The 21,483-nt window shown below is 48.5% G+C and overlaps 2 protein-coding genes and 1 non-coding gene across 5 annotated transcripts in view; all 3 read right to left on the bottom strand.

Moving 5' to 3' along the window:
- Window positions 1-427: 427 nt before the first annotated feature.
- KREMEN1 (kringle containing transmembrane protein 1) overlaps window positions 428-21,483 on the bottom strand; it is a 79,235-nt gene continuing 58,179 nt past the window's right edge. The window contains exons 6-10 of one of the 3 annotated variants that reach the window (XM_039462501.2): window positions 14,133-14,465; window positions 13,017-13,226; window positions 11,355-11,439; window positions 9,496-9,652; window positions 428-4,979 (exon numbers count right to left, since the gene is read on the bottom strand). In XM_039462501.2, coding sequence (XP_039318435.1) covers window positions 4,839-4,979; window positions 9,496-9,652; window positions 11,355-11,439; window positions 13,017-13,226; window positions 14,133-14,465 — 926 coding nt within the window. In that variant the 3' untranslated portion in view covers window positions 428-4,838. Of the gene's footprint in view, window positions 4,980-8,443; window positions 9,653-11,354; window positions 11,440-13,016; window positions 13,227-14,132; window positions 14,466-21,483 lie in introns of those variants that run through there. The other 2 variants (XM_039462502.2, XM_039462503.2) reach the window with 2 other exon arrangements.
- LOC141582642 (uncharacterized) lies at window positions 5,281-7,671 on the bottom strand. The gene is given in 2 exon segments (XM_074391308.1): window positions 5,281-7,224; window positions 7,226-7,671. Coding segments are annotated over 2 exon segments (618 nt in total). The 3' UTR covers window positions 5,281-7,052.
- On the bottom strand, window positions 17,674-17,777 carry LOC120361083 (U6 spliceosomal RNA). The gene has a single exon (XR_005577443.1). It is a non-coding gene; the product is annotated as a U6 spliceosomal RNA (small nuclear RNA).

Below are 21,483 nucleotides of genomic sequence, written 5' to 3'. Positions count from 1 at the left end.
TATAATTAAGAGAACCTGGGAGACGAGAAACAATGTGAAGGCCACCAGCTGTCCTGGATCTGTCCTGGGTCTGGAGCCAGGGGGTTGGAGGGATGGCTCAGGAAACCAGCCGCCCTCCCCTGCAGTGTAGACCATTCAGCAGGACGGAGCCTCTCTGCCTTACATTCCCAGGGTCCACGGGATGCCCTTGCTCTGGGTCTTCCTTCCTGCTTCACTGTCACCTTCTCTTCCTCCACAATTTAAATGCGCCCATCTTGTCACTTAGGAAAAGCAAACAGGCGTTGGAGTGGGCTCAAGTTCTGACTCTATGTTTTTTTAATTTTTTTTAAAATTTTAGACAGAGTCTTGCTCTGTCGCCCAGGCTGGAGTGCAATGGTACAATGTTGGCTCACTGCAGCCTCTGCCTCCCGGGTTCAAGCCGTTCCCTTGCCTCAGACTCCCAAGTAGCTGGGATTACAGGAATCTACCACCACGCCCAGGTAATTTTTGTGTTTTTAATAGAGATGGGGTTTTACCATATTAGCCAGGCTAGTCTCAAACTCCTGACCTCAAGTGATCCACCCACCGAGGCCTTCCAAACTGCTGGGATTACAGGCATGAGACATCATGCCTGGCTGGTTTTTACATTTTTTAATTTTGGGGGAAAAAAATCAAAAGAATAGCATTTTGTAGCATTTAATGACGTGTGAACGTTATATAAACTTCAAGTTTTGGTGTCCGTGAAGTTTTATGGGAACACAACCACGCCCATTTGTTCACATATTGTCTGTGGCTAATAACAAAGGGAGGTTGGCGGACCCTTATCCTCCACTCCTCAGGGAGTTGCCCTGATGGCTTCAGGACTTGTTGGAGTCATTGAGGGTCAAAGTGGCGCCTGTGGTTCTGGTCAATGGATCTGAGACTATAGGGTGTGCAAAGTCTAAAATATTTAGTATTTAGCCTTTTACAGAAAATGTTTGCTGACTCCTGACATAAGTGGTCAGTAAAATGTATCCTGTTATTAGTAGTATTATTACTGCTACTGTTATCTGTTTTGACTTCATTTAAACTTTCAAATAATCATGCTCATGCCTTAATAGAGAGATTCTAAACCTGAGATCCATGGAAGGGTTTCAGGAGGGGGAGGGGGAGTGGTCTCTGGACCTCTGCAGTTTGGCAGATGGAGTCCTTCTTCAGGGAAGAGGTTCCATTCCAACCCCTAGTCCTCAAAGGGGATTGTGTCATCAAATAGGTAAAGAAGGGTAGGTTTGATTCCTTCCTTGACCTAGGCAAATGGATCTGCACTTTCCCTGGGCTGTCTGGAGGCCACATCCTTAAAGATGAGCTTTTTGGGGTCCCACCCACTGCCTGTGTTGAGGGGCCTGCAGTTCAACAGGAGTGAGGACCCCCAGCTTTGGAGCCAGTGGTCCCAGGCTGAGTCCGAACCTTGGCAGCCCCTGGCTGGACCCCTTCTCTGACCCTCGGTTTCCTTGTTGGGTTGCTGCAAAGATGAAATCGGTAATGTCTGTTGGTTACTTGAAACAGCGTCTGGTACATGATAGGTACTACAGAGACGGGAGTGATTATTAATCTTATTGTCCTTGCGCATTCAAAAGTGCTTTCCTCAGCTCACTCAGACTCAGAAAAAGCTGCCTCTGTATTTGGCTGAATTTGAGATCTGAATACCCCTCGAGGGCTCTTAATCTGTATCTTTGGTACTAGCGACTAAGGCAAGTCCACTAAGCATACACATAATCAATATGCAAAGAAGCAGTTCTCTCAGTGATGTTTTTAGAAGTTCAGTGACCTCATTTGAACAGAGACAATCGTATTAAGAGTGAAATAAATGGGATCTGCAGCTTCACTATTGCAAGAGCCTTGGCTGTTGTGGAGCGTTTGGTGTTTCCCTCGGAGGGGTTACTCTGGAGCTCAAGCTTAGGTATACTTTCCCCCTGAAACGCTTCTCGCGGAGCCCCTTTTCCCAGTCCAGTCACCCAGAGCTAACAGGTTTATTCCAAAGCCCAGCAACCACCATCGGGAGGGTACAGGGTGTCCTTGCAGCCAAGCTGTCCTGGAGATGGGCGTCCTGCACACAGACTGGTTCCTATCCAGCCCGGCAGGCACTGCCCGCCCGCAGCTGCTGGGCATTGGCCCATTCAGCCGAGGCCTGGTGGCTCCAGACAACAGCTGGAGACCAGAAATGAAGACTTCCAGCTACAAGCAAATGTTGCTGCTTCTTGAGGTTGAAATATTCTATCCCTAAAAGTGTCCCTTTCAGCTGAGCAAAAACAATCCCCCATCGGGACCCGACCTCGCCACAGAGTAACAAAAGCTTCCCAGTTCTCTGAGCCCCAGAGACTGTCTGCAGTTTCAGGCACGCATGGCCCAGAGGGAAGAGAAGATGGTCATGTGACTTCCAAGCTTGGAGACAAGGTCACCCTTGTCCAGTGCTTTTCCCCTTCACAGGAAGAAAAGCTTTTGAGTGTCTGACAAAGGATGGGCTGGTGCTGCCCTGGTGCTGGCTCCCGGAGTGGTGGGCTCTCCAATATCTGTGTCCCTCAGGTTCAGAACACAGGTCAAGGTCAGTGGTCCCCAGAGGCCACTCAAATGTGTTTGGGGGTCTCACCCTGTCCTCACTGTCCCATCACCCTAAAGGGGTTCTTTAGGTAGGACAGTTGTGCGTTCTGGCTCCATTTATTTATTTTTCTGTGGCAGCCTAAAGCCTAATTTGTCTCTAGGAAATTCACCAGCAAGGCCACCCCGTTTGTTTTCCACCAGCCATTTCCTGCCATTACAAATATTTTCCTTCATGGAAGGAAAGAGCTTCTGGGAGAGAGAAGGAAAGCCCCATGAAGATAAACACTCAAGTGAGGCTGACCTTTAAAGGTGCCATCACATTGCAACAGCTGCAGCTGTGTTCGGGGTGGAGGCAGAAGTTAGCCAGGGTGGGGGACAGTGGTGAAATCAAGGGCGCAGACTCCATGTCGAGGCCACGCTTCCAGGGATTCTGACTGGGTTGGGGCCCAGGGGCCTGCAGTTTAACAGATCACGTAGGGATTCCCAGGCAAGTGGTCAAATGCATCACACCGAGAGCCACGTCTGCGTCTATGGCAGTGGTAATATTCTTTAGTGGGACTGGGCTGTGCTTTCTTTTCTCCGAGAACCCTATCCTAGCAAAAACTGGCTGGATGAGGGAGACCACCTGGCTAAACTGTCTCCTGAGAATCTGGAACTGGAACTCGAAGCACCAGCAGTTTGTGTGTGCTGGTCAGGTTAGAAGCTTTGCCAGGCCAGGTGGCTCACGTCTGTAATCCTAGCACTTTGGGAGGCCGAGGAGAGGGAGATCATCTGAGGTCAGGAGTTGGAGACCAGCCTGGCCAACATGGTGAAACCCCGTCTCTACTAAAAATACAAAATTTAGCCGGGCGTGGTGGCAGGCGCCTGTAGTCCCAGCTACTCAGGAGGCTAAGGGAGGAGAATTGCTTGAACCCAGGAGGCAGAGGTTGCAGTGACCCAAGATCATGCCACTGCACTCCAGCCTGGGTGAGAAGAGCAAAACTCTGTCTCAAAAAAAAAAAAAAAAAAAAAGGCAGCTTTGCTTGTGGGTTCTTTGGCTTCCAGGCAAGTCCCCGTCTCCTGTCCTACTCTGCCCACCCTGGTCCTGCCAGGCGCTCCCTCACTGCCTCAGTGCATCCCAGGACACTGTCCCCCACAGCCTTCTGAGGGGTGGTCCCGACACTTACCCTGAGGATGCCGCCTGTGCTCATGTTCCCATGGGTTGGGGTTCAGGCTGTCTGTCCAACACCTGCCGAACAGCTCTGCCTCAGAGTCCCACAGGGACCGCAGTGGACTTAGCTCCCAGAAGGAGCTCATCAGGTTTCTTCTCACACCTGGTGCCATTTACGTTCCTTATGTCAAACAATGGCCCCTGTCTCCACTCAGAAACCCATGTTAGGATACCCGAGCACCATCCCAGACACCTCCTCATTCTTACCCCCCACCTCTATTCTAGGATGAAAGGACCATCTACCTTTGATGGAAAACATACTGCAGGTAATAATAATTCATAGCCCAATGCCACATAAAGGCAGATACTGTAACTGCCCCCATTTGACAGGTGAGAAAACAGGTACACAGGGCTGCATTACTCACCCCAGGTCACATGGTGAGTGGTGGAGTTGGGATGTAAGCCTGAGCTACCCAGCCCCACAAATGTGCCCCTGCCCTGGGGGTGCAGTCAGCTTCTCTCTCCACAGCACTGCTGTGGGGGCCTAGGCATGCTCTCAGTATCTCCTGGCTGGGCCTGTAGAGTCTCTTGACTGGTTTCCTTGCCCTTGGTCTTACCCCACTCTGATCTGTTTCCCCAGATGCAAGGAGGAGAACTTTCTAAACTGGGACTCTGATGTCACTCCTCTGCTGAAACCCTTCAAAGGCTCCCTGTTTTACCCTCACTGGCCTCATAATCAGTGGAGGAAGCTGAATCCTGGAGGGCTGACTCCAGGGCTATGCTCCCAGCTACTGTCCCCCATGGCTTCTCCAAACCTCACCTGTCTCATCTGCAAAAGAGGGAAAGTGATACCCATGGTGAAGAACTGGAGGATGTGCACAGTGCCTGAAGCGGAGTGCCTGGTGCATGGTGGGTGGCTCATACATGGAGCTTCTAGTAGTCTTACTAAAAAGGAAAAGGTATGGCAAGAAGGGGTGGAGAGGAGGAACTGGATGCTCTGAGAGGCAAGGTAAATTCCACCTGGGATAAAAATTACATAAGCATGTCCAGAGTCTCCTGAAGAATAGATTCCATTCCTCTTTCCAGACGGGGAGGCTGAGGCTGAGGATGACAGTGATGGTTCCAGGCCGGCCTAAGCCCAGATCTTTTGGGGGCAGAGCCCTCCCCTGCCCTGGCCCTCCTCGGCTCTGCGCTGCCATGCACTGGTTTGGAATTCCTCATCTTTCGGGTCTTCCCAGCCGAAGGTCAGCTCTGGGTCAAAGCCGTGACAAGACTAGAAGAAATTTGGAGGCACTTAGGAAAAAGTGAGCAAAAGGTGAGCTGGCACTCGAGGAAAGGTAAGAATCCCACCACAGACACCCTCCTCTCGTCCCACAGTCCCTGGGGAAGGCTCATGGAAATGACAAGGTAGGGCCCATCACTGTTTCTACAACAATGAGAATATTTATTTTTTTTCCAGACAGTAAAAATAACATTTTTTTCTCTTTTGTAAAAGTACCATTACATTCCACTTTCTTAAATAACAAAATCCTAAAAATATATATTAAATTGTATACAGTGCGTCACACTTCATCTTATATTTTAAAATACATGATGTTTCTATTTCATTCTCAAAGTTGCATATTAAGAGCATATTTACAAATAAAGCCTTGTCATCCAAAGTCAAAATCCCTGCTGGAAGGTGAGTTTGGATGTGGGAAGGTCTTGACGTGCATGAGCCCCACGGATGGTAGCTCCCCACAAGTGGGGAAGGGCCCCCCAGTCTGTGTTTAAAGACCCTTCCTTTCTGAAGCAGATTTCCCTCTGACTGTCCTCCACGCCCCACTTCTGCCTCCATATCCAGCTCAGCAAGACAAAAGCCTGTGAGATGTGCCTACCAGGGGACTGCAGGCAGAGGGTGAAGCCCTGTCACCCCTGAGCCATCCAGCCTGAGGGAGATAGCTGTGGCTGGAAGGCTTGAAAAACACCCCATACCAGGGAAGCTAAGCTGAGACCTGGCCAGGAGGTAGAACAGTGAGGAAGGTAAACAAAGACACCAGAGGAAACAATCCAAACTCCCAAGGTAGGAACAAAAGCCGACATCAAACACCACACGGGAGATCTGAAACCTAATGGTGCCAGGTGACTGGGTGGTGGGTAGGGAGCTGCCTGGCTCCGTTGGAGACCTGGCCTGGTCTCAGCAGACCCAGGAGGCAGGGTCTCAGAGGCCATCGGCGTATAAGTGCTTGTGAAGAGTAAGTGTGCAGTGCTGGGATGCGTTGGGGCTGGGTGATAGTCTGGAGGAGGGCTCCTGCCTGGGCTGACAGTGGGTATGTGGGTGGAACCACACCCAGGCACACCCGTGGGTTCTGCCCGAGGGCCAGGACAGCTGAACTTACTAGTGCTTTGATCTCTGGGCTTCTGGCCGATTGAAGTCTTGAGCCAGAGCCCACTCTTCTGAAGTTAGAGCAGCCTGGTTTCCTCACTCACACCCAGAGAGGCCTCAAGCCTGTCCTGATGTGGGGGACAGGGTGGGTGAAGGCACTTGGGTTCATTCCTACTCATTCTCTGCTTTGCAAGTGACTGCACAAAAGGGGAGGAACAGGGCACTGTGTGCCTCCTGCCTGCCTTCTCAGAAGGGCCAAGAACACAGAAATGCTGCTAGAAACTAGGGGCCACAGCCGGCTGAGACACAGTAACCACGGGGAGTGACAAGATTGGCTGGTGAGGGGCCGGGCATGGTGGCTCAAGCCTGTAATCCCAGCATTCTGGGAGGCCGAGACGGGTGGATCACAAGGTCAAGAGATCGAGACCATCCTGGTCAACATGGTGAAACCCCGTCTCTACTAAAAATACAAAAATTAGCTGGGCATGGTGGCGCGTGCCTGTAATCCCAGCTACTCGGGAGGCTGAGGCAGGAGAATTGCTTGAACCCAAGGGACGGAGGTTGCGGTGAGCCGAGATCGCACCATTGCACTCCAGCCTGGGTAACAAGAGCGAAACTCCATCTCAAAAAAAAAAAAAAAAAAAAAAAAGATTGGCTGGTGAGGGCACACGTGCCAAGAAGGCAGGGCCTGGTGCCAGTGGGGAACAGGGGTGAGGATGGCACGCAGGCCCAGTGCCCCTGCAGCCTCCTCCCATGCTCTGTCACCCCAGCAGAGGCTTTGGGCAGGGTGCTTTCAGAGCTCCGTCCATAGCGGTCCCCAAAGCCCTTCCCCTGCCTCTCCCACATGCTTCTGCCATGTGTTCTGACATTTACTTTCACAGGGTTACCCTCTTCCCACCACCTCCAACCGCTACTTTATCTCGTCTAGGGAGTTTCCTAAAAGTTCAAGTGCCACCTTCTCCGTGCTCCTGGAAGCCCACATCATCTCTTCTGGGACAGTTTCTTTCTTAGGTGCTTACTTAGCCACAGTGGCCTTCTGTGGGGTGTTGATGACTTTCTAACTGGTTCTAACTGAGGCCATGGCCAGACTGCGGCAGGACCCAGTGCCCATGGAGATTTAGCCTGGGATGATTTGCAGCCCCCCTGCCCCCACTGTCCTGAGGCAGTTTTAGGTTTCTCGGGGCTGCTCCACGGATGGTAAGTTGATCCTGGAGGCACTGGGCCATGGCAGGGCCAGGCAGGAAGAGAAGCGCTGGGGCATTCCCAGCACCTCCCAGCCCCTCAGAGGAAGTGCCACCCCCATTGCAGGCTCTGACAGCACACTGGCTTGGGCAGGGCCTCCGCTGACTGAGATGTGAGGAGGGCAAGGTGTGCAGGCAGGCTGCAGGACACCCCAAAGGCCAGTGGTCAGTGTCAGCCCCAGGCAACTGAACAACTGCCCCGTGGCCAGGTGACCTCTTCCTGGGGCCACTTGCCACATTCCCTTTGTGCTGCACATGGATCTATTCACAGCACAGGACCTGCTGGGATGACACACACCTGGCACTTGTGTTTGAGATTCCACAAACAGCACTAATAGCTTGGCGGGGAGACTGCACATGTGGATGTGTTTCCAGAGGTCCTCCTCTTAGAGACAGAGGCCTGTGGACAGCTGCTCTTTCCAGATCAAAGCATGAAGGCTGCACTGTGAAGCTCTGTGCCCTCAGCAGGACTCCTGTGGGGCGGGGGGCAGCAGTCCTGCCCCTGCCTGCCTATGACACACTGCCCGGTTTCCTTCCTCTGAAGGCCTCTCCACCTGAAGCTCTGAGCATCTCTCCTGAACTCAGGCTGGCAAGTGTCACCTCTCCCTGTGGACACTTCCCTTGTGGCCCTCTCTCTTCCCAGGAGTGGCAGGTGCAGATGTGTTGCCAGACCCTCAGTAGGAGCCCCAGCAGGCAGTGGCTCAGGGCTTGGGGGAGGCAGGCCAAGTGCGGCAAAGAGGAAACACCAAGGCCAGGGGCGCAGCAAGCACCGAGGCCTGAGTGCGCTGGGGAGACGCACGTTCTGATGAGGGCCTGGGCCTGGCCAGCAGAGGCACCGGCTGCTTTCCTCAGCTGCTGTTGACAAAGCCTGCTTCCGGATGGCGAGGACTTTTAAATTAGCGATGGCACTTAATCTCGCAACTGGCAGCCGCTACAGCTGTAGCTCTCAATCTCACAGCTGATCCTTGGAGGATCTCCAATTCCCAAACCCACACTTTCCTAGCACCAATCTCTGCAGTTCACCTCCCTATCTAAGGGACAGGGTGGCATGGGGCTGGGGACAAGAGCGCTCTCCTTTCTGAGCCATTCCAAACCCCACTCGGTCCCCACAGAAGCAGCAGAGAGCACAGATGGCCCTGGGGGTGTTTTTCATCTTTTAACACGGGGGACACCAGAAGGAAGAACCGCAGGTCCCATGTCTCATATTGTACTGCCTAAAGGCAAAACCACAAGATTGATACTCTCTGTTCTGAACCGAGAGTTAGCTGAGCCAATCATGGAGAGACCAAGGCCTGGGTCAGGTTCCAAAGGACTACGAGCTGCTCAGGGGCAAGGCCAATCAACCCAATCCTGAATACTTACTAAGTGCCCATAAAAGCCTGCAGGAGAATTGGTTGTATGAGTAAATGAGTGGATGTTTTATACGACCAAAGCTCTTCAAGCTTTCTCTGCAGCTCCATGAGCTATGGAAAGAAGAATCTAGAAAGAAGCCCGTGTGTGAAAAGCGTCAGGTTTGATATAAATGGGGGTCACTAGATCTTATTCTCAGACCCTCGTAGGCTGGAGGAGGCCCTCCTAGTCCAGCATCTGGGGAGCAAAGCTGTCGGGGCAGCACAGACACCACCCTCTGTACACTTTGCTAATGTCCAGGAGTCCACACTTGTATGGGACCAGACCAACTCCCAGGAGTACCTGAGAGTTCTCCCTGTCTGGCCCTGTTCCAAACTGTAAAGACCAGGAGAAACCGATTTGTATGTGGACAAAATAGAGAAGAAGCAAGAAAGATTCAATGTAACTAAACCTACCCACCACCTGACAGTCATCTAGAATGTACCTGAGCCCAGTGCCAGCCATGATCACCTCTGTCACCTCAGCCTCACTGTCCTGACACCCCCATTGCTAGCTAGATCAGAGAGAGAGATGCAGAGAGGGCTGGGCCCCAGGGCCTTGAGTCTCTCTCCTAAGTGCAATCGATGAAGCAGGAGGAATCCAGGCTCTGCCTTCCTTGGCAGCAGGGCACCTCTTCCTGGTCTGTAGGAGAGCACCCTCCGAAGAGGCCAAGGCAGAGGGAGAGGCGGGGAAGAGTCTGTCAGAGAAGAACCACAGGAGAGGTTGACCCCAGCAGCCTTGAGCTCAAGGAGGGACCTCGAGTCCTAGGCACAGTGGGGTTTTTAGTCACTCACAAGGGGATTGCGGTCATCTTGTTGACTCTGACCCTTGAGTTTCTTCTTAAAGATGGAAATTGAAGTGGAAGGCTTGTAAAAAATGCTCCAGATTTCCCCCGAAGTCCCTGGTTGATGACAATCCCTAAGGTCCCCTGAAGCAGGAACACGATGGGATCTGTCAAGTAGAAATAATTTTTCCAACAGATCAGAACAAAGCACTCCAAACAACCTATCATCTCATGAGATGCTGTACCTATGGAAGGGGGTGGGGCAAGGTCTTGGGAAAGACCTCACAGCTACCTCTAAAGATCTGAAGGACCAGTGTGCAGCTGAAATGTGGCCTGTGGCCATCAGGGGCTGAGGCCAAGTACAGCAGAGCAGAGACCACATCAGAATAACAAAGAACTTTCTACCTAGCAGAATTCTTCAAATCTGGAAAAGTTCATCCTGAGAGATAATGAATTTTCAAATTCTTTTATTTTTAATAAAAGAACTATCTTCAAATGCCATGTACCTGGAAGCCCACCTAGCTGAAACAAGAGAAAGGCAAAACCTCTCTGCTTCAAGCAGAGACCCATCTAACCTCCAGCACCGGACTCTGTTGAGCCCCCATGGCTGCCTGGCAGGGAAGCTGCAGCTGATGTCAGAGGAGAGTCAGGCATGCACTTTAGGGCCTCAGCCATGCTGCCAGATGCTGGACGCTGCAGGAAGCATTGGGCTGTCTTGCTGCCACAGAGGATGGGTCAGGACTGAGCCTGAGAGGCTTCCCCAGAACATGTGAATTGTGACTTTAAAACACACACAGACACATAGACACGGACACAAACTGTCTATGTGGGATTTCTGCAAGATATGAAGTAGACGGGGTGGGGAGTATTCAGAATTAGGGGAGGAAATGCAAGGTAGGGGAATAGGAAGATATTTATGGCATATTAAAAGCAGGAAAAAAAAACACACACATAGACACACACACACACACACACACACACACACACGCACACACACTAGGACATTATTTCCACTGAAAAATTTCAAGTGTAGGGTGGAGGTGACTATGTAAAGTGGTTCCAGTGTGGCCAAAGGCAGCCTTCACGAGGCAATGGAAGAGCTCATATTTAATGTATAAGAAGTCTGTAGCAGAGGGCAAGTGAGACAGTCAGGAAAAAGACAGCTTTTAGTGGACATAAATTTTCAAGGACGCTGCAAAATGAGAAGAGCCTGGACTAGAAACCACAGAAAGATAGAGTGGGGGTCTAGGAAAAATTAGAATGAACTCCCTTCTAAGTACACAAACATCAGTAGCATGAACAATTACCTTTCCTGGAAGCTGGACCTGTTAGACTTGAGTAGCAAAATCAGGGAAGGAAATATATTTTTTCCCCAAATTGGTCAGAATTGGATGATAAAGCTTCCATAAGTTTCTTCAGTAACTGTTTAAAAATAACTGCTAAGCAATAGTTAATAAAATGTGAGAATTCTCTTCCTAAGGATGTCTCTCAATTTCTAGAAGGCATCAACACATACGCATGGCATTGTCCTAGGTATCTTCACTCTTGCATAAAGATCTCTGTAAGGGACTGCACAAGCCAAAAAATGAAAATTGTTGCTTTTGAAGCCAGGAATGTTGCAATCCTCCTTCAAATTGTATGCTTTGGACACACAGCAAACAAAATGCCTCAAACCTTAATGAGATTTGTCCAGTTGTACATTTCACTCTACAGAGGAGGAGGAATGTCTGCTGCCTTCGGTTCCCTCAGACTGAGGCTTTGGAATCATGTGCTGATTGTACAGTTGTACCCAGACAAATGAAGCATCATAGAAAATGAACTCTGAGCCTTCCCCTTCCTGGAATCAGGGAAGCTCCCCCTTGTACTCACTTGAATGTGACGTGCAGAAGTATCTTTGCTACAATGGCTGTGACTGTGAGGATGAGGAGAGTTGCCAGACCATATACTGTCCATCCTGCAAGTGCAAAAGACAGAGCTTACCACACCTGGTTGTGGCTGATTTTCGAAAGGAGGTCTGCAGGGATACCCAAGTGAGTAAGTCTGGCTGAGGGGCTCCCTGCAGGCCAGTGTGGGAGGGCAGCCAGCAAACCCAGCCTCAGGAGCAGCTGAGAGCCAGGCTAAGCATGAGGCCCCAGGTGTTGTGAATACTTCCCTTTGTTCTACAGTCACCCTCAGAGAGGGGCAGGCAGGATGATCCAGAGTCTACTGGACTCAGACTCTAAAGCAGGCATCCCCAATCCGGCCCCCCGCCGCACTTCAGGAAGGGGCACCTCTTTCATTGGTGGTCAGTGAGAGGAGCACAGTATGTAGCTACCCTCCAACGGTCTGAGGGACAGTGAACTGGCCCCCTGTGTAAAAAGTTTGGGAACGCCTGCTCTAAAGGGATGACATGCATTTTGTCTCTGCCACTGGACCCCTGTGCAACCAAGATGAGTTATGTAAACTCTTCGGGCCTCAGCTTCTCCTTCGAGGAATGAGATGTGTGACCCATGAGATACTGCTGAGATCCACAGCCAAATGAAGCACAGGAAGCACTGGACAGGCCCTTCCCCCTGACCTTCTATGGTGGGTCCTGCAGGGACCTGGGGCAGTTTCAAAGCCTCCAGGCTAGGTCACCACTGAGGGTACTTTCCAGTTCTACCAGCTCATAAAGGCCGCACTTCCTTGACTCACTGCATCCTCAAACTCCTGGGCTCAAGCAAACCTCCTGAGTAGCCGAGACTATAGGCATGTGCCACTATGCCCAGCTAATTTTTCTTTTCTCTTTTTGTTGAGACAGGGTCTCATTCTGTCACCCAGGTTTGAGTGTAATATAATGGTGCAATCAGAGCTCACTGCATTCTTGGGACTCCTGGGCAACTCCTATCTCAGCCTCCTAAGTAGCTGGGAACACAAGTGCACACCACCACATCCAGCTAATTTTTAAATGTTTTGTAGAGATAGCGTCTCCCTATGTTGCTCAGGCAGGTCTCGAACTCCTGACCTCAAGCAATCCTCCTGCCTTGGCCTCTCAAAGTGCTGGGATTACAGGCATGAGCCAATGCGCCTGGTCTGCATGACTTTTCTTCATAGCTGTTATCTGATTTTTATTTTGCTTTCCATCTTTCTCCTTTCATGTATATGCCACAGAGGGGCATGGATTGTGTTTGGTTCACTATATAATCCAGCGCCCAGAACACTGCCTGGCACCACTGAAGCACTTATATACCTTTTGAATGAATGAGTGAGTGAGTGAATGAATGGAGTTCTTGCAAATGCCAGTGGATGTAGGTAGTTTCAATGTGGGGCTCTAGAAAGATAATCTCAATGTGAGAAAATACGGGATTAGCTGATTAGTCACAATGTTCAAAAGGTACACTTGCCTAATCTTTGGAGGTTAGCACTTTTTCCTTGGGACTAAGGAACCAAGCTAATAAGAAAATTTCCCTCAAAAGCCAGGACAGACTATGGGTCACAGAGTCAATATCCCAACCTGCCTTTGAATGAGAAACACCCAAGTACTTTTGTCTTTGTAACTGTCAAGAGCGCTACCTTCAACTCTGTGGCTTCCAGCCCCTATGGGTGGCGCCCAGGAATTGCTACCTGGGACAGTCTGAGGTGGGTGGCTGGGGCTGGTGGTGATGACATAGAGGACTTTGGAGGACCGGGCAGCGCTGACGCTGAGGTTGGCCTGCTCTGTGATCACCTCAGCCACCGTCTGGTTGACAGTGGGCCTCTCCTGTGGCAGTTCTTCTTTGACAGCTGGAAGAAAAAAACAAATTAACCGGGCAGAGGGCTATGGAGACAACAAAGAGCTGTGCAGGAGGAGAGCATGAGTGACCTCCTTCTCTGACTCCATTCTGTGTGCAATGCCCTCCATGGGTGGGTCCTACCAGCGCCAAAACAGAACCTGTCAGGCTCTCGCCCTTTAGGAGGCAGAAGGGTGAAGCTGTCAACTTCACTGTTGGTGGCTAGTCTCATCTCAGACACCTGGGTGTGCTTTCCAGGTCCTCTGCCCCTGCACTTGGCAGCTATGGCTCCCTAGGCCTGCTAGGTTGTCTTCTTTCCTACTGATCCAGATCCTGCCTGTTCTTCAAGACTGTCCCACCTGCAGAGGAGGCCTCTTCCCATGGTTCTCCTGGAGCACACACTGCCGTAACTTTTCTTGAGGTTTGTTATCCAGGACAAAGACAAGGTCTCACACACCTTCTGTGTTTCTTGTGTCCAGGCAAAGAGACATGCCCAGCACACATGTGTTCACATTACAGAGGCAGAGGGAGTGGCTCCACCTTGGCAGGGTTTGAAGAAAGATGGTAAGCCAGTCTTTTGGAATTAGCTAAGATGTTTAGAGGCAGGAGGATGGATCAGATGACCTTTTGAGAACCTTACAATTGTCCCAATCTCAGTTGTTCCTTTTATTCTGTTTCTTTATTCTTTTAACCCTCCCGTGAAAACTGTCATTAGACTTACTAAAATAGCCAAATTGACAGGTTTTCGCCTCTTTTCTGTCTGGTGAAACATAAACGAGTTATGAAATGGGGGTGATCTACAAGTTGAGTCAGTAGTTCCTGAGGCCCAATCAGGAACTGCCCATGTCTCAAGGGTAAGGAACAGAAGCCCAAGGCACGCAGGCCCTGCATAGCCCCCAAGGAGGCGAGGATATCTTACCTTCGTATAAAACAGCAAATCCCTGGGCCTGATTGATGCGATCAGAGAAGAAATACAAGATGACGAAGTCCAGAGAGACATTGAAGGACAGAGGTGGGCGGCTCCTCCCGTGGAAGCGGGCTAGGACATGGTGGGTGTAGCCGTCCAGAAGCTCCACCATGTCCGCCGAGTCCCTGATGTCAAATAGGGGGAAGCTGAAGTGGATGCGGGAGGCCCCCGGAACCCGGATGGTCCAGTAGCAGACCCTCCCTGTAGCATAGGTGTCGGGGAAGTCAGGGGAATAGACCACAGAAGACATGGCTGAGTAGTTCCCACCACAGGCGCCGACGAGAGCTGGAGGAGAGAAAAAGACACCACGCCCTCAGTCTGGGCCTCTGCCACAGGCGTGCTTCCAACACCAAGGCACTAAGCTTCCTAATGAGCAGGATCCCATTTAGGACATTGTTTCTATCTATAAAACCAGACAGTCTTATGTTTCAGGATCCAGTCACAAAATGAATCGCTGAGACTGGACAAATGACTGTGGAGATGTTCCCCCCTCCGCAGAGACCTTAGAATTAGCACACAGCACAGTGGTGTGGCCTAGGTTGGGGCTGGGCTGGAGTCAGAGAGTCTGGATTTGGGACTGGCAGGGCCAAGTGATGGCAGGGGTGGCACTTCACTCGCAGGCCTCTTGTTTCTCTCAGTTTCAAGGCTGGAAAGAGCACCACCTGCTCCTGTATGACGGGAATGTGCGATGGCGCATGAGACAAAGCACACGAACCACTCAGGCCTCTCTGCAGGGGAGCCACCCGATAAGGTAAAGTCGTCAAAAGAGAAGGGCTTTATAGCTGCTCATGTATCCCTGATCCCCTTGCAATGCTCCCTGAGGGGTCACATTTTCAAGCAGGGAAACTGCGGCACGATAAATGACTTTATGCAGTGAGGAAACATGCTAGATTCTGACCACTCTGTACTGAGCACATTTGATTTCTCTGGACTCCTGTTTTTGATAGGTTCTAGAAAGGGGATGCAGGGATTTCCCATCTTACACTGTGAAATCTAAACAACCTCTTAGAACTGAAACTCCTTGGGAGGGAGTATAGGGCTAGGATTTAAAAAGCAGGCTTTGGGGTAATTCTTCTTCCCTTTAGGAAGAAGAAAACAACAAGCAGGCCGTTTGCAGTGGCTCACGCCTGTAATCCCAACACTTTGGGAGGCCGAGGCAGGTGGATCACCTGGGGTCAGGAGTTTGAGACCAGCCTGACCAATATCGTGAAACCCTGTCTCTACTAAAAATACAAAAATAAGCCGGGCATGGTGGCATGCAACTGTAGTTCCAGCTACTAGGGTGGCTGAGACAGGAGAATCGCTTGGACCCAGCAAGCGAAGGCTGCAGTGAGGCAAGATCATGCCATTGCACTCCAGCCTGGGCAACAGAGCGAGCTGTCTCAAAACAACATCAATAAGTGAATGCTGCTTCTAGCCTAACAATGAGAAAAAGTTTAAAACTCAGAAAGCTAAGGTTTCGTGACAACCAGGGGAACTTAATTCTACAAAATCAAAGGTCCACCAAGGAGAGTCAGGCCACACAAATAGTTTCGTCTTTGAGAGAAGACAGAAGGAAGAGGTGACTGCCAGATAAGTAACCAGAAAGCACTAAAATTTTAACAAACTCTTAAAGGCTAAGAGCGAGTGAGTGTCTCAGCTTTAGGGCAACTGGGAGTCCCAGACACGATGGGCATTTTGCACTCACTTGCGAGCTTTTCTGCACAGACTCTACTCAATGCTTTCACAAGTGACTTGGGTTGGGCAGCAAACCACAGTCCCCCTGGGTGGCATGAATGTGCAGGAGGTGACAGGCTGCCACTGGGGGACAGGCATGAAATACTGCCCACTTCCTCCTCTTTGTACCTGCAGGAGGGGACTCTCCTCTCAAAGAAAGCAAAAGCCTTCAGCTGCTAGGAGAGGGGAAGCAAATCCTCTTACTCCTAGGGCCACTGAAAACAGGCAGAAGCAAAATCTGTTTGCCTCTGGGGGAGGGAGGGAGAAATTCTCCTTCCTGTCAAAGTAACCAGGTGAAGATCCACTGCTTCTGGAGGAAGAGCAGAAGTAAAAGCCATTGGTCCCTGGTTGCCTTGAGCCCCCCACCCTTTTTTTTTTTTTTTTTTTTTTTTTTTTTTTTTTTTTTTTTTTTTTTCAGATGGAGTCTTGCTCTGTCACCAGGCTGGAGTGCAGTGGCATGATCTTGGCTCACTGAAGTCTCCACCTGCTGGGTTCACACGATTCCCCTGCCTCAGACTCCGGAGCACTCCGGACAACAGGTGCACATCACAACGCCCGGCTAGTTTTTTGTATTTTTAGAAGAGACAGGGTTTCACCATGTTGGACTGGATGGTCTTGATCTCCTGACCTTATGATCCGCCCACCTCAGCCTCCCAAGGCGCTGGGATTACAGGCATGAGCCACCACACCTGGCCCGCCTTGAGCCCTCTTGAGCCCAAGATCCTGCAGCCAATGCAAAGTAGAGCTCTACTACTCCTAGAGGGAGGGCAGGAAATTCTCTTTTCCAAGATCTACCACAGACACAAGGCAGTGCTTGGCTGCCAGGGAGAGAAGGGTATGGGAATGCTAACAAGACCTCAGGCTAGTGGCCTTTTCACATCCTGTGTAAGACTGAAGACAGGGCAGGACAACCAAGAACTAGCTCCATGACCTCACCATGAGTACAGCCAGGTAACAAGCAGCAATAACCTACCACTGAGGGAGGGAAAGAGGGTGGAGAAAGAGCTTCTCTTTGGCACAGGCATGTAAGAACACCTTAAAGCTGAGGATGGAACAGGACTACTGAGGAAAACATATGGGTACCCTAGGCTTCACACTAAACACAAGCTGATAGCAGGAGGAATTGAAAGCCTGACGTGCATTGAGAGCAGTGACAGAAACAAGCCAGCTCAACCTCTGACAGTCCGGCTCAGTCCCTACACTATACAGATCTGCGCAAGCGTAAACACTATCTCAGCCCCTTGTGTTCTTCTATACAGTGTATGACATTCAATAAGAAAATTACAACACACATATAAAAGCAAGGGTAGTGGGGGGAAAGACTTATTGTTAAGCAATAAAACAATCTACATAACTAGACTCAATAATGACCCAGATGCTAGAATTATCAGACAGAGACTACACAATGAATACAGTAAAGAATCTACTGGAGGCGAGGCATGTAGCTAATGCCTGTAATCCCAACACTTTGAGAGGCCAAGACAGGAGGATCTCTTGAGGCTAGGAGTTCAAAACCAGCCTGAGTAACAGAGTGAGAACCCATCTCTACAAAAAATTTAAAATTAGCCATGCACGGTGGTGTATGCCTGTAGTCTCAGCTACTCAGGATGCTGAAGGAGGAAGGTCACTTGAGCCCAGGAGGTCAAGGCTGCAGAGAGCTTTGATTGCACCATTGTACTCCAGCCCGGGCAACAGAGTGAGACCCTGTCTCTTTAAAAAAAAAAAAAAAGACTCTACTGGAAATCAAATAATATTGGTGATGAATTCTTTTTTTAAAAAAATTATAGAATGCTTCATGAATTTGCCTGTCATCCTTGCACAGGGGCCATGCTAATCTACTCTGTTTTGTTCCAATTTTAGTATATGTGCTGCTGAAACAACCATTGAAGAATTCCTTTGGTGGGCTTATCAGCAGACTAGACATAGCTGAGGAAAGAATCCATAAACTTGACAGGTCAATAGAATTTATCAAATGGGCCGGGCGTGGTGGCTCAAGCCTGTGATCCCAGCACTTTGGGAGGCCGAAGCGGGTGGATCACGAGGTCGAGAGATCGAGACCATCCTGGTCAACATGGTGAAACCCCGTCTCTACTAAAAATACAAAAAATTAGCTGGGCATGGTGGCACATGCCTGTAATCCCAGCTACTGAGGAGGCTGAGGCAGGGGAGTTGCCTGAACCCAGGAGGCGGAGGTTGCAGTGAGCCGAGATCGCGCCATTGCACTCTAGCCTGGGTAACAAGAGCGAAACTCTGTCTCAAAAAAAAAAAAAAAAAAAAAAAAAAAAAAAAAGAATTTATCCCCAAATGAAACAAAGAGAACAGAACACCCAACAGCTATAGGACAGTATCAAATGGTCTAACATATGTGTAACTGGTGTGCCAAAAGAAGAAAATAAGAATGGAGCAGAAGAAATATTTGAAGAAGTAATGGTGAAAAATGTTCCAAAATCAATACATGGTGACAAACTACAGACCCAAGAATCTCAGCAAACCCAAGCAAACCAACAAAAAATTAAAACAAAAGTGAAAAAAAAGAAGAAGAAGAAGAAAGAAACCAAGTAACAAACAAAGAAGATACACTTGGACACATCATAGTTAAATGTTGAAAACCAATCTGGGCATGGTGGCTCATGCCAGTAATCCCAGCACTTTGGGAGGCAAAGGCAAGAGGATTGCCTGAGCCCAGGAGTTCAAGACCAGTTTGGGTAACATAGAGAGACCTTGTCTCTACACAAAATTCAAAACGTAGCTGGGTATGGTGGCACATGCCTGTAGTCCCAGCTACTCAGAAGGCTAAGGCAGGAGGATTGCTTGAGCCCAGGATGTCAAGGCTGCAGTGGGCCATGATTGCACTACCGCACTCTAGCCTGGGTGACGGAATAAGACCCTGTCTCAAAAAAAAAAAAAAAAAAAAAAAAAGGTTGAAAACCAAAAACAAAGATAAAATCTTGAAGGCAGGCAGCGAAGGGGAAAAGATTACATACAGGGGAATAAACATAGAGCAGACATCTCTAGAAACTATACAACTCACAAGAATATGGAGCAACATCTTTGAAGTACTGAAAGAAAAAAGCTGTCAGCACAGAAATCAATACCCAGTAAAAATTACTATAAAAAAATGAAGGTGAAATAAAGCTTTTAAAAACAAAAGCTGAATGAAGCCACTGACAGTCAATCCATAATAGAGAAACTGCTAAAAGAATTTCTTTAGGGCAAAGGAATATACCAGATGGCAAATACAAATATGAAAAGATGCTGAATATCATTGGTAATTAGATAAATGCAAAGTAAAACCACAATGAGATACCACTACATACCTACTAGAATGGATCACATTTAAAAACAGATCGCACAAAAGTATCTGTAGCTGGAGAGAATGTGGAGCAAATGGAAATCTTACTATTGTTGGTGAGAATGCAAAATGGCACATCCTCTTTGGAAAATAGTTGGCATTGACTTATAATGCTAAATATGCACTTAGCACATGACCCAGCAGTCCCACTCCTAGGTATGTAAGAGAAATGACAACATATGTCCACATAAGCATCTGTACTTAGACGTTTATAGCAGCTTTATCGTAGATAAACCAATGTTTATCAGTTGGTGAATGGATGAACAAATTTCGATACATCTGTACAAAGGAATGTTTCTTAGCAATAGAAAGGAGAAAACTACTGATACAGGCAACAACCCAGGTGAATCATAAAGCGTTATTCTAAGAGACAGAAGCCAGAAGCCAGATACAAATGGTTATATGCTATGATTCCATTTATATGATATTCTGCAAAACACAAAACTATATGAACAGAATACAGATCAGTTGTTGCTGAGGAGTTGGGCTGGGAAAGGGAACTGAACACAAAGGAGCAGAGGGAACTTCTGAGGTGATAAAATGACCTAATCTTGATTGCTTAGATACTTGTCAAATCCCACTGAACTATACAACTGAAGGTGATTTTTACTGCATGTAAATTATACCTAAAATTAAAACCTAATTTAAGAAAAAATCAGGCTAGGTGCAGTGGCTCACGCCTGTAATCCCAACACTTTGGGAGGCTAAGGCAGGCTTATCACCTGAGGTTGGGAGTTTGAGATCAGTCTGACCAACATGGAGAGACCCCATCTCGACTAAAAATATGAAATTAGACAAGCATGGTGGCACGTGCCTATACTCAAGAGGCTGAGGCAGGAGAATCACTTGAATCTGGGAGGTGGAGGTTGCAGTGACTTGAGATCATGCCATTGCACTCCAGCCTGGACAACAAGAGCGAAACTCAAAAAATAAATAAATAAGCTTTGGAGAAAGACTTCCTGAGTTCGAATCCTGACTTCACCATGTATAACTATGAATTTGAGCAGATTCTGAACCTCTGTATATTTCAGTTTATTAATCTATAAAATGAAAATAATAGTTTCTCATGGGGTCATGAGAATTAGCATGAGTAATGCTTATAAAGGGTTTAGTATAAGGTGTGGCACACAGTATAAGCTCGGTAAGTGTTGGCTATTCCATTTTTACCATTATTTGAAAGAATAAAGTATCCAGCTTAAACTGGTAGTTTTCAATAGCAAGGGCAGACCTTAAACCTAAAATGTTGGATTCCATGCTGACAGCACATGTAATTCAGCAATTTTGAGAATAAACAGATGATACTTATAATAGATTATTAAAAATCAGTCATAATCCAACAGGAAACTTGAAATACAGTAGTCAAGACCTTATTTTTTGAAGGAGAGATTAGCCCGACATATACAATCTGGATGAGTGGAGGGCACAGGATATACTTGGGCAAGCCCTCCATGGCAGGGAGCTGGTGTCCTCCTGCCTTCTGTGATTTCTATTCAATCTTCCTTCTCCTCATCAATGCTAGCTGAGTCCACTTCTTTGGGAAAAAGCCTCAGGCACCAGTCAGGACAGGCAGCTTCCCTGAGCCCCAGCTGAGTGCTCAGCTTCTAGACAGAAATGATAATGGGCGTGTCTCAGGATACAAACCTCAACCAAATGGGTCCCAGCCATGAATCAGATTCCACTCAGGATGGAAAGATTCCACTCTTTCTTGGCAGCCTTAGAAAGACAGCTGGTACCATACTTCATCAATTCTAACAGATACGTTTTAATCTTTAAAACTGGGATGTCTCTTTTACTCGATGCATGTCATTGTTAAATTGGAAATTTTTTCCCTTAATGATGTATAAAATAATGTTGCACCTCAAAACTGAGGCATCTTAGAGTCTATGAAATACAGGTGCTAACACAGTCCCAGGAGCCAGACCCTACCCATCCTTAGACCCTCAATCATTTTCATAATTAATCTCTTCACTTCCTACTAAAATATAAGTTCCATGAAGACAGAATCTTTATCTGTGGGACTTTGGACAAATTACTGAACTTTTATGAGCCTCAGTTTTCTCATCTGTAAAATAAGCATAACAGTACCTGCTTCATAGTACTGTGAGAATAAGGGAGACAATGGATGTAAACTGAAGAGCACAGGACCCTGTCAATGATAAGTGTTCAACTAATGCTACAAAATGAGGCCCAATTCGGATGACTGACCCCTCCCTTCAGGGCCTGCAAGCTGAGGGA

This window comes from Saimiri boliviensis, chromosome 21 (genome assembly GCF_048565385.1).
Source record: "Saimiri boliviensis isolate mSaiBol1 chromosome 21, mSaiBol1.pri, whole genome shotgun sequence".
NCBI lineage: Eukaryota > Metazoa > Chordata > Mammalia > Primates > Cebidae > Saimiri > Saimiri boliviensis.
This window is presented reverse-complemented; position numbering and strand designations above follow the sequence as displayed.